Source organism: Sturnira hondurensis, unplaced genomic scaffold (assembly GCF_014824575.4).
Source record: "Sturnira hondurensis isolate 20B ecotype Veracruz unplaced genomic scaffold, ASM1482457v3 Scaffold0008196, whole genome shotgun sequence".
NCBI lineage: Eukaryota > Metazoa > Chordata > Mammalia > Chiroptera > Phyllostomidae > Sturnira > Sturnira hondurensis.
The window spans coordinates 986,983-1,000,543 of NW_028080827.1; the positions used below are offsets into that span (position 1 = coordinate 986,983).

The 13,561-nt window shown below is 35.5% G+C and overlaps 1 protein-coding gene across 3 annotated transcripts in view; it reads left to right on the forward strand.

The window, feature by feature from the left end:
* The window catches only part of CTDSPL2 (CTD small phosphatase like 2), a 91,018-nt gene that overhangs the window by 52,851 nt on the left and 24,606 nt on the right, over positions 1–13,561 (forward strand). For all 3 annotated transcript variants that reach the window (XM_037054508.1, XM_037054507.1, XM_037054509.1), the window contains 3 exons: positions 1,998–2,136; positions 4,165–4,314; positions 9,571–9,786. In XM_037054508.1, the coding sequence (XP_036910403.1) occupies positions 1,998–2,136; positions 4,165–4,314; positions 9,571–9,786 (505 nt within the window). The remainder of the gene's footprint in view (positions 1–1,997; positions 2,137–4,164; positions 4,315–9,570; positions 9,787–13,561) is intronic.

Sequence of the window (13,561 nt, forward strand, 5' to 3'; positions counted from 1 at the left end):
TCCCCAATAAACCTTAATTTTTTCGATGTTATAGAATGCAGAGTTTTCAGAAACATATGTATTTATGTTAATAGCAGATATACTAAGAGAATTCATTAAGAGGATAATGGAGTTTAGTGTAGTTGGGGCTCTGTGGCTTTATTTCTGTTCTTGAAGGACTTTATAAAGAAACTCCTGTATTTTCTGGTAATAGAGATCTGTGTTTAGGATATGATGTGTCATGTTAATTTTAAAATACAAAGGAATGCTGATAGTAAAAATTTGAAGAATTTTGTGGATTACAGAGGCATTATTTTATGCTATACAGTAGTCCCCTTTTCCCTTTGCTTTATATACTAGTGTAGTATATAAAGTCTAGTCCTTATCAAAAAATTTCAGGTAGTCTCATTAAAACAGTAAAGAATTATAAGCCACTATTATAGTAATGTAAGAAAAAATTACAAATGAGAAAAATAGATGGAGAAGAGTAAATCAGGCTATTGCTTGGGATATACTTTAGTCAGTAATACTGTTAAAAATCGTATGAGCTAGACATATGTGGATTTGCCCGACATAAGGAAATGAATAGAGGAAGGACTTCATTAAGGTGTAGAGTCCTTAGTGTTAATTTGTTTATTTAAAGAGGTTAGGCCCTGGCTGGTGTGGCTCAGTGGACTGAGTGCTGGCCTGAAAACCAAAAGGTCCGCTGGTTTGATTGCCAATCAGGGCACATGCCTGAGTTGCAGGCCAGGTCCGGTCCCCAGTTGGGGGTGTGCAAGGGGCAACTGGTTGAAGTATCTCTTGCACATTGATTTTTCTCTCCCTTTCCCTCTTTCTAAAAGTAAATCAATAAAATCTTTGAAAAAAATAAAGAATTAAGGTTGCATTGGAAGGTGTGTCAGTGTTAGGTCTTATCGTTAGGGTTTTTGTTTGTTTGTTTTTGTCATTTTTAGTGATGTGTGATGTGACATCAAATTCCAGTAAGGTTTTTCTTACCCTAAGTGCTTATGAAACAACCTCTGTTCTTTTAGGCAGTTTGAGGCATAAGGGAAAATAGCTAAAAATTCAGAGCACAATGTGCAGTTCAGTATTTCAATAGCATGGAAATTGAGTGGACCCTGGGGAGAGGATCTGAATTGTGAGGATGCTGTAAGTGTATTTGTGTATTGTGATTGTATTAATAAATACTCTTATGACTCTCAGATTTTCCCTGTATTTTCTACCAAGGTTAGATATTTTATTTTGTTTCTCCTAGATTGAAAAATGGGAAAGTAGATCAAACCATATTTTGTCCTTTCTTTATTGACCATATAATTGAAATACAGTGTTACATTAATTTCAGGTATACAATGTAATGATTCGATATTTGCAGATATTGTGAAATGACCACCACAGTAAGTCTAGTTAACTAACATCTGTTACAATACCTGGTTTCAGATAGTTTTTTTCTTCTAAGGACTTTAAAGATTTATTCTTTTAGCAGATTTCAAATATGCAATACAGTAGTATTGTTAACTATATCTACCATGCTGTACATTATATCCTCATGGTTTACTAATTTTTTAACTGAAATTTTGTACCGCTTGTCTTTCTTCACTCATTTCTCCCCTCCACCCCATCTCCACCTCTGGCAACCACCAATCTGTTCTCTGTATCTGTGAGCTAGGTTTTGTTTGTTTTGGTCTTTAAATTTGAGATTCCACATATAAGTGAGGTCATACATTATTTGTCTTCCTCTGTCTGACTTATTTTACTTGGTATAATGCCCTCAAAGTCCATTCATATTTTCCCAAATGGCAAAATTTAATTTTTTTATGGCTGAATAGTATTGCATTGCATGCATATAACTCATATTCTTTATTCACAGTGAACTACTTAAGTTGTTTCCGTTTGTTGGCTATTGCAAATAATGCTGCAGTGAACACAGTTGGGGTGCATGTCATATTTTATCATTTTAAAAGTGTAACCTGTAAGGCAGAATGACTACTCAATGAATGTTTTTCCTTTTATATCTTAAGGAAGAGAGAGAAAATCCTTCAAAACGGAGTAGAATTGAACGCGATATAGATAATAATCTGATCACATCAACACCAAGAGCAGGAGGAAAACCTAACAAACAGATATCTCGAGTAAGACGGAAAAGTCAAGTAAATGGAGGTTTGTTAATATTTAGATAATTGCTTTATTAGGTATAGGCAGAGATCTCACCCAACATGTTCCATTTCTGTTTTTAAAAATCTGCTTTAAGCAGTTTCTACCTTGTTTTTGTAATTTCTTTTTTATTAAATATTGGTAGTGTGAAGTGAAATGAAAATTTACCTTAATATAAATCTACTTTGATGAATTAAAATGACAGAGGCAGAGCAAGTAGCTTTATACTGTTTAGCATGAAAATGTATATGGAGCAACATTTTTGATTTCTCATAAATTCACTTCTTAAAGCAATAATAGTTGTGACTTAACTTCTACATTACAAATTTGAAATGTGCTCTTAATATGTACAAAGAATTTGTTTCTCAGTCATGGAATTGCAGAGCTCACAAGGGTTGGATCACTTAGGCCAGCTGTTTTTAACTAGGGGTGGTTTTGTCTCCCAGGAACATTTGTCAGTTCCTGGAGAACTTTTTGGTTGTCACAGCCTGTTGAAGGGATGCTGCTGAACATCCTACAGGCCATCTTTCTACAACAAAGAATTATCCAGCCCAAAGGTCAACAGTGTTGCTGTTGACAAACCCCGTTCAAGCACCTCAGAAGAGAAAAATAAGGAGGACAAGCAGAGAAATCTCTAAAGAACAACACTTAAGAGCATTGAGTGCTGTCTTTTAACCAATGCTATTTTAAACACAACAGCAATAATAATTTATTAGCTTTTTCCTCTCAGTGCAGTAATGTATCTCTGGTGTTAGAATTGACCAGTAATAGGTTAAAAGAGCCATTGCCAAGAAAGGTAGAACTGAGGTAGATAGTAAGGCTGTATGTAGAAGGTCAAGAATGATTAATCAAAACATTTGTTTGAATTTTTTTTTAATCCATGGAAAATCTTCTATTCACAAGAAAACTGATTATTTTTTCTAACCACTTTGAAATGGTGCCTCGGTATCCATAAGTAATTTTTGACACTGCTGCACATAGTCTGCTTCATTAGAGCTGTGTTGCTTTTGTTCATTAGAAATAGATGGAAGGTTAGGTTTTGTGAAGTAGTTGTTTAGCATCCCAAAATGTATATAAACAAGGACAAAAGTTGGCATTTGTGTTTTTTTATAGTGTAACTTGCTTTACTTTTACAAAGAGTTTATGTCATTCACTGTTGCCATGTGTTGATTTGAAGACTTTCAGTCTTTATAATTTTAGGTGTAAATCTACAGTTGACCCTTGAATGACACAGGGGTTAAGGACACCAACCCCCTGCACAGTCAAAAATTTACATGTAACTTTTGACTCCCCCAAAACTTCCATTGCCTCTCAGTATCCACAGGGGAGTAGTTCCAGGACCCTAATGGATACCAAAACCTGCAGATGGTCAGGTCCCTTATATAAAATGGCATAGAGCCCTGCCTGGTGTAATTCAGTGGATTGAGTGCCAGCCTGTGAACCAAAAGGTTGCTGGTTAGATTCCCAGTCAGGGCGCATGCCAGGGTTGTGGGCTGGGTCCCCAATTTGGGGAGTGCAAGAGGCAACTGATAATGTTTCTCTCATATATTGATGTTTCTGTCCCCCCTTCCCTTCTCTCTAAAAATAAATAAATAAAATCTGAAAAAAATGGCATAGAACAATGCATACAGTCTGCCTACTATTTGTGGATTTCCAGCTATACATGGAAAATACTGTTTTCAGTATAATAGTAGTATAATAAAAACTGTTGAATCTATGGATGCAAAACCTGGGGATATGGAGGGCCAATTGTGTATTTATTGAAAGAAATTCAAGTTTAAGTGGACCAACATAGTTCAAACCTATATTGTTCAGGAGTCAACTGTACTTTGAAAAGTGCAGTGAATTTTACTATTTACAAAGCATAAGTAAATTTGTAAAGAGATAATTTGACATAAAGAGATGTACTTCAAGATTTATTTTAAAAATAAACTTTCCTAACATTAATGTCAGTTATTCTTCATGAAATACTGTTTTTACAATGAATGGTTTAGAATTCATTTCTGAAAGCCACTTTTTTTGTTTCTTTTTTAGAAGCTGGTAGTTACGAAATGACAAATCAACATGTAAAACAGAATGGAAAATTAGAAGATAGCCCTTCCTCCGGCAGTCCTCCAAGGACTACATTGTTGGGGACCATATTTTCTCCTGTCTTCAACTTTTTTTCACCAGCAAATAAAAATGGTAAGTAAAAACCATTAAGCATAATTTAGGTTAAGAAAAATTGATGGCCTTCTTAGATTTTTGTAAATTCTATTTGATTTTAGTGGCCTACTTGTCAGCATCTTATGTTTGTTTTTAACCTCATTAAAAATACACAGCTCCAAAAAGTCATTTTCTTTAAGTGACTGAAATAAGTATAGAATACGTTTAATTCTATCGAAGTGAATGAACTCTGCTTTCACTATCTGAAAAGCTAGATGTTAAGCTTTGGGCTGGAGGAAAAGTTTTGTTTTTTCTTTGTTGGGATGACTTCTTTAATCCTTAGAGTGTATTCAGGAAAGAATCTGGAAGCATGTTGGAAGCATGTTCAGTTTCCTAGATCAATAAAGGAGAATTTTATGAATATTTTAAGTGAGTTGAAACTAAGTTAATTTTTGTAACACAGTTTATTTTATTATCATTTGTTTAATTTTTTTTCTTGCCCCCAAGGGATCTTTAATTTAGACAAAGTAAAACTACCCTAATTCTAATTAATTGAAAGTTTTCATTTTATAATGCTTTTGCAGAAGAATCAAAATAGGGTTCTTTATCAATGTATTTTTCAAAAAGATTTAGTGTCTTATATTTTCAGATGATTAATATGGAATTAATACATGATAATTTAGTCTGTATACTATTTGAGGGAAAGAGACTATGTCTTTATTTTTTGCACCTACTATGTTGTTTGATATAGTATTAGGTATGTAGAAAATAGTCACTAAATACTTCTTACCTGGTTATTAAAACATTAATATGAATTATGTTTCTGGATATTGGTGTGATTTTTTAGAGACAGAATGGTGTACTGTAAAATCAAGATGCCCTGGGGGCAAAATAATGCATATTAGCACATTAACTTGGCTGTGAGGTCCTATAGTAGAAATGAAACAAAACTACCTTTAACTTTTTAACCCACTATTTCCTAGACATATTTGACCAAGAACCCTATTCTGTGGATCATCTATTAACATCTTGTAGAACTAGTGCCTCATAGAACATCTTTGGAAATAAATGCTTGGGGTAATGGAAAAGAATGGGCTTTGAAGTTAAACTTGTTTTTAAAATTCCAGTTCTGCCCCTCTTTATCCATGTAACCTTGGACCAGTTCTCTTGAGTCTCTTAATCTGAGGGAGAGGCTAATAATACTTACATGTAAAGAGTGATTTGAGGATTTAATTCACTCCACAAATATTGAGCATCTAGTATATTTTAGCCATTGTGTTAGTCTCTGGAGATTCAGAGATGATTAACACATCATTCCTGATCTCAAGAGGCTCACCTTTCATGTGAGGGAGAGAGAAATATATGTAAATGAGTATAATAAATTTTTATAAGTGCATTGATAGAGGTGCGGGGCAGTGAGGGATTTAAAGAATGTAGTGGTTCTATATTCTGGGCAATAGTTCACAAAAGGTGTCATAGAAAAGCTGAATCTTGAAAGGTGGTAAAGGTAGAAGGAGCAGCGTGAGCAAAGACATAATGTATTCGAGAAACATTATTTTGTCACAGGTGGAGCATTAGATAGAAGTTATAAAGAAGTCAGATTATAAAGCTAACATGTCAGATATTTGAACTTTCTCCTTTGTCACTGGGGGATGATTAGAGAACTGACGTGTGTTTTCTAAGGATCTCTTTGGTTGTAGTGTGTAGGTTAGATTCTCAAGAGGCTGTATGCAGGGAGAAAAATTAATTATACTTTTAGTCCATGTGAGACTTCATGCAACCTAATTGTGGTATTAGAAAAGAAAGATCAGAGTTATAAAATGGACACATTTTGAGCACAGATTGTAGGTGAAAGAGAAGTGAGGTTAAGATGACACAAGGTTAGACTTTGTAAGAGAGAATGGCCCTGGCTGGTGTGGCTCAGTGGATTGAGTGCTGGCCTGGGAATCAAAGGGTCACCTGTTCAATACGCAGTTTAGGGTGCATGCCTGGATTGCAGGCCAGGTCCCTGGTAAGGAGTGTGTGAGAGGCAACTACACATTGATGTTTCTCTCCTTCTCTTTCTCCCTCCCTTCCCCTCTCTAAAAATAAATAAATAAATAAAATCTTTAAAAAAGAGAAAATAGTAAATTCCTGAGAAAGAAAGAATTTAATTTAATTTAGGCCATGCTGAGTTTGAGATGCCGTGAAACAACCAAATAAAAATGTCTAGTAGCAATGTGTCATTCTGATGTGGAGCTTAGAAATCTGGGTTTAAGCAGTAGACATTGGTTTTACCTGCTTTTTATAGATACTAGTTGATTCTAGTGAAATAAATGGTCTGTCTGGTTTAGCCAACTAAGATGGAATCTTGTGAGGGACATTTAAGGACTGAACAAAGTAAAAGAAGCAAACAAAGGAAACACGGAGGAATCCTGGAGAGACTTTGTCTCATAGAAGCCAAAGGGAGAGAGAATATCAAAACCCAGGATCAAATATCAAAACCCAGGATCAAATAGCTGTGAAGATAGAAGAAAAGGAAATGAGCATTGAAAAGACACCACTGAACCTGGCAATTAAAAGGTCATTGGGCTCTTTTGCCAGAACATTTTCAGAGGAGTGGTTTGAATTGGAAGCCTAACATACAAGGAGAAGAGTAAAATGGAGATTAAGAAAGGAAGCAGCAAGTGTAGATTACTATTATGAGGAACATGAATATGAAAGAAACTAGAGAAGTCACAAAATCTCAAGGGATGGTTTGTATTTGTGAGTGACAAGCATATTTTTAAGTTCCAGGGATGGGTCTAGTGGGAGAAAATAGAAAAATTAGTAATGAAAATTTCTAGAGTATCCTAACAGAGATGGGATCAAGAGAAGAGGTAGAAAGACTGAAAGTGAGACAGGGAGAAAAAGCATTTTTCTCTGATGCTGGAGTGAAAAAGCTGTGAAGGTGTGTGCAGAAATAAGTGCTTGGGTTGGTAGTTACAATTTTTTTTCTTTAAAAGGGGAGATGGGCCCTGGCTGGTGTAGCTCAGTGGATTGAGCACAGGCCTGAGAACCAAACAGCCTCGGTTTGATTCCCAGTCAAGGCACATGCCTGGGTTGCAGGCCAGTTCTTGGCAGGGGATGCATGAGAGGCAACCATACATTGATATTTCTCTCCCTCTCTCCTTCCCTTCCCCTCTAAAGATAAATAAAATCATTTTAAAAAATAAAATAAAATGATAAAATAAACGGGGAGATGGTATCATTTGCTGAGATAATTCTGGTGGCAGGGATTAAAGAATGGTGAAAGTTTAGAATGTATGATGTTGAGGGGGTGATGCACGAAAGTACTGAGAAGTATGCTATAGGCCTAACCAAGATTAGAGGTTTTCATTTGGAGTATGACTGCGCTTTATAATTGTATTGTTTCTGTGCCTGAGGAACCCGTAAGTCAGATTGATTCAGTAGGGATTTCTGTGGTGGATGACTGTGGAAAGACAAGGGAACAAAGGACACTGAGGCTGCTGGCTTGAGAGTGGCTTATAAGGAATATACCATGAAGTCTAACTAGATGAAGAGGATGGGGAAGAAGCTGTTGAGGGATGTGTTTGTGTTTGGAGTAAAAGAGACTGGTCTTTATCAAACATGAACATCACATATAATAGGAGTATGAGATAGATAATTAGAAGATTAGGAAGTTGTGGTAGGGAATTAATATAAGTTTGAACTTTAGGTTTCAGAGGTAAACAGTTTCTTAGTGTTAATGTCCAGGTTATGACCATGGTAACACCACTAAAGAGCAGTATGAAAGAAGATGGAGCCGAAGAGGGCAAGACCTTTGAGGGATTAGTCATTGGATGAGTCATTGACATTATTTGTAAGAACAATTAGACAGGTATTTAATACAGCAGTAAACTGGTTAAATTTAGTAAGATGTTAAATTCCTCTGTGATTGAGAGGATGCTTGCAATAGATGGCAGATGACAGCAATGGGGATAAGTGAATTGTATAACCAAGCGACATCAGTCTCAAGGGAGAAGGCATGCAGTGGAAATAAATGAATTCTGACTCAGTTAGTACCCTGAGTATGGGAGAGTAAAGGGCTTTGAGGGAAGGGTATTAGGAAAAGAGATTTTTGGGGGGATAAGGTTAAATTTAAAGTAATAAGGCAAAAGGGATATTCTCTGAGGAAACTGAAAGTATTGGAGGTTGATTTTATTGTTGAAAACAACTTTGGAGGATTCCATTAAAAAATGGAAAGAGTTTGGGGTCATTCCATAATGGAAGAAGAATTGGGCAGCATGGTCGTGTACATAATGGCTGAGTATAATGAGGAAACTAACATCAGTCTTTATTAAGATGGAATAAGTCCCCGTGGTTAGTTCACGGGGAACAGTTAGCTCATTCTTGGATAACTACCTGTGATTTAAAAATCACAACTGCTGACAATGTCTATGATGCTTAGTACTGAAAGGATCAGGAGCTTTTGGAGAAATATATGTGCAGTATATATATAATGTCTAGACATAGTAAGTACTTAATAAATGATACTTGGTTTAATGTAAAGAATACTATAGTCAACAATACTGTATTATATACTTCAAAGTTGCTAAGAGAATAGATCTTAAATGGTCTAACCACAAAAAAGAAATGATAATTATATTGTGGGATAGAGATAGTAGCCAGTGACAGGTTGTTAATCATATTGCACTATATAAATCAGTAGGTACATCTGAAACTTACATTGTTACATATCAGTTATATCTCAATAAAAGATTCTAAATTATGACTGATTATAAATGGGTATTTTAAACTATTTGAACACTCTTAAAAACTTTGTTCACAAATACTACCATAGTTTATAGTAGTCTATTCCTCACTGTTTGAATGTCTGGAAGAGGCTCACTAAACAATGGTATCCTCAGCTTTGTTTCTGTTGTATTCAATTTCCCTAAATATTTATGGGTTTTAATTATTCTATCTTATTTTATTGAAATACATTCGACATACAACATTGTGTAAATTTAAGGTATGTAACATGTTGAGTTGGTATATTTATATCTTATGATAGTTATAATAGCAATAATTAGCAATCCTATCATGGACCATAATTACCCTTTCTTTTTATTGGTTGGCATAATTAAGTCCTAGTCTCATAGCAAGTCTGATGATTATAATACAGTATTGTCTGTATTTATTATACTGTGCATTAGATCTTTAGGGCTTATTTACTAATCATTGTAAATTTGTACCCTTACCTTAAACAATGTTTTATTTTCCCACCCCGTATGAGTTTTAAATGATTGTGAGTACACTGAATCATGATTTCAGGAACATCAGGATCCGATTCCCCAGGACAGGCTGTGGAAGCTGAAGAGATAGTAAAACAACTGGATATGGACCAGGTGGATGAGATCACTACCAGTACTACTACATCAACTAATGGAGCAGCTTACTCAAATCAAGCAGTTCAAGTGAGGCCATCAATAAATAATGGTTTAGAAGAAGCAGAAGAAACAGTTAATCGTGATATCCCACCCCTTACAGGTGAAGAAAATGTCTTGTCTTATGCATCTTCAAGAATAGTTTATAAAAATACAGTATTTTATATTTTTCTTAAATATGCAGATTAAAATGCATACGTTTTTCTTTCTTGAAGTTAATTAAAATGGAAATAAAACTTTCTCCCCCAAATTTAGTCATTTTGAAATGGAATTTTTCAAAAAGGCTGTTTTGACAGTAATAATATTTTACAGTAATTATTTGTACTGGTCTTATTGCTTGAAGAAATTTAATACAACTAGCAAAATATGTGCTCATTTTGTGAATATCATTATTATAATTTTAACACTTTTAGATAACCCTTAGGTCTGAAGTTCCTGTCTAGAGGTAGTCTCATTTCGTGCCTTCAGATTTGTTTCATACATAGATGTCGTTCCCCCAAAAGAAGCTTCTGTTCCTGGATCTCTCCCTGAACTCCAACTTTGTAGCCTAATTCTGGGACCCAGTAAAGACCTAACATAATTGTTTGGTTTCTGTGCCAGTTGTCATAGAAAGGTAGAAAAACATTAGATCATAATTCATTGTTACCTCGGAGGGCTTGTGATAGACATATAAGGTAAAAAGATGAAGTTGTGTTTCATCATGCTTAAAAGCTGAAATAAAACTGAGGATGGCCATCTTTTCCCAGAGGGAGAAGATCTTACACTTTTATTTAGATTTTTAAAAAGTTCCTTGTGGTACTGGGTATTTGAGAGAGCCCAGTACATATGTATTGGTTAACAAATATGATTTTGTATAAGGGAGTAGAATGGTGTTCTTCTCTTGAATATAAAAGGCAAACTAATAATCAAAGAAAATGCATACAATTATGAAACTTTTACATAGTACAATCCAGTAATAATATAAAGGGAAAGCAGCATAATAGAGGAGAGATTTTAAATCTGTCAAAAGATAAATGTCTATGTTAAACATTATAATGTTAATGTATTTAACATTAAATTGTTATAATTTAAGAATAATACTGAATGCCCTGGCTGGTGTAGCTCAGTAAATTGAGCGCGGGCCTGCGAACCAGACGATCGAGGTTCGATTCCCAGTCAGGGCACATGCCTGGGTTGCAGGCCAGTTCCCTGCAGGGGCCAGTTCCCTGCAGGGGCCAGTTCCCAGCAGAGGATGCGCAAAAAGCAACCATACATTAATGTCTCTCTTCCTCTCTCCTTCCCTCCCCCTCTAAAGATAAATAAATAAAATATTTTAAAAAAAGAATAATACCGAATCTAACATGCAAATCAGCATGGATTATGCACATAGTTTATTGTTGGGTAGATAGGACTTCAAATGAACCTACTGTTGACCTATCATTTTATGCTGATTGCTTTGCCCAGTGTTACAGGCTATTGAATGGTAAAGTCCAGGTCTTTTGGCTTTCAGTTGATGCTTGTTCTTTATTTTTATGTTGTGGTATAAACCTTTGTATTTATTTTATCTGATAACTGTGAAGATGGAGAAGGGATTTCTCTAACGTTAGTGATTTTTAGAGGAGAAAAAGTAAGATTTACTCCAGTTGTCTCATTCATTTATTTATTCCCCTAACACGTATTGAACACCTATTTTTATGATGGGGACTGTTCATAAGTAAAGTAAGATATGTTCTTAACCCTGAAGCGTACATGATCTAATTGGTGAACCAACTATACACAAAAGTTACTATATATTGTGTGAGTGTTAATAAAAATAAATGAGCAATAGAATATTACTCAGCCTAATAAAGAATGAAATCTTGCCATTTGTAACAACATGGGCGAACCTAGAAGGTATTATGCCCTAGAGGAAAGTGAAATAAGTTAGAGGAAAAATACCATGATTCCTTTATATGTGGACTCTAAAAAGCAAAGTAAATGAACAATAAAACAGAAACAAACAATACAGAGAACAAATTGGTGGTTGCCAGATGGGAGGGGGTTTGGGGAGATGGGTGGACAAGGTGAAAGGGTTAAGAAATACAAATTGCCAGTTATTGAAATAGCCCTGGCTGTTGTGGCTGTTGAGCATTCCCCTGTGAACCAAAGGGTTGCTGGTTTGATTCCCAGTTAGGACACATGCCTGGGAGACAGGCCAGGTCTCCAGTAGGGGTGTGTGTGAGGCAACCACACATTGATGTTTCTCTTCCCTTTTCCCTCCCTTCTCTGTCTAAAAATAAAGAAAATCTTTAAAATAAAAAATAGTCAGTGTCCTGGCCATTGTGGGTCACTTGCATGAACCCAAGGGTCAGGGCACATGCCTTGGTTGTTGGTTTAGTCCCCAGTTGGGGTGCATATGAGAGACAACTGATCAATGTTTCTCTCTCACATTGATGTTTCTTGGCCCCCTCTCTCTCCCTTCCTTCCCCTCTCTCTAAAAATAATAAAATAAAGTACAGCATAGGGAATACAGTCAATAACATTTAATGACTATGTATGGTGTCAGATGGGTATTAGACTTATCTGGATGATTGATTACTTTGTGTGGTTATATAAATGTTTAATCACTATGTTGTACATCAGAAACTAATATTGTGTGTCAGCTATAATTGAAAAATAAATTTAAAAAATTAATAATAAATGAGCAAAATAATGAAGTGGCACATTGCAGTTACTTTGATGAGGAGAATCATGAGATCCGTTCCCCCATTTCTCTGAGGTTAATAGGAATTTGAAACAGAAGTGTTTGGAAGATACAGTTTGACATTTACCCCTTTGCATTAATGAACTATTCAGTTGGCATAAGGTTGTTATGAAAATTACAGCAATTTTTATTGAGTTCCATTGTCTTGGTCCTTTTGGGCTGCTATAACAAAATTTAATTCTCACAGTTGAGGAGACTGGGAAATCCAAGTTACAGTGTCAACAGCATCAGTGTCTGGTGAGGGCCTGCTTTCTGGTTCATAGACAGCTGTTTTCTCACTGTGTCCTCACATAGCAGAAGCTATGTGAGCTCTCTGAAGGTCACTAATCCCAATCACAAGGGCTCTATCCTCATGACTTCCCAAAGTCTCCACATACAACCAAATAGCATCATATCGAAGATTATATTTCAATGTATGATATCTGTGGGTGGTAGGCACAAACATTCTGTCTCTAGCATCCACCTTAAACTTTTATCTGTTAGATACTACCTATTTAGTTTGTGTGTTAACTTCTCCCTCTTCCTTGAATTTAGGTTGTAATTATTATCTTAGAAAATTCCCAACATAATTTCTAAAGCTCAGTCAGCTGATAAAATTTTATTTTATTTTTATTTATCTTTAGAGGGGAAGGGAAGGAGAGAAGGAGAGAAATATCAATGTATGGTTGCCTCTTATGCGTCCCATGCTGGGAACTGGCCTGCGACCCAGGCATATGCCCTGACTGGGAATCGAACCATAGTCCTTTGGTTCACAGGCCCACGCTCAATCCCCTGAGCTACACCAACCAGGGCCAGTTGATAAAATTTTAACTCAAACATAGAATGGATTGTGTGTCATGGAATAAAGAATTGTTTCTTGATTATTTTAAGTCTTTTGTACATTAGAAGTAACATAATGGGTCTTCTAATTCAATGACTTCTTTATAAAGCAGCATTTCATAACTATTTAAGATCATAGATAGACAGCCGTGATATTTTTGGGAAAATGTACATACAACATTTTTTCATAATTCTTCAAGGAGTTTGTGGACCTATTAAAAATTGTTCATAGATTATAGGTTAAATTGTCGCCTTGGGTCTATTATGAACACACATATATTGACTGCCTATTGTACAAGGCACTTGTGTGAAGTATTACTGCTATAAGAGCACCCTG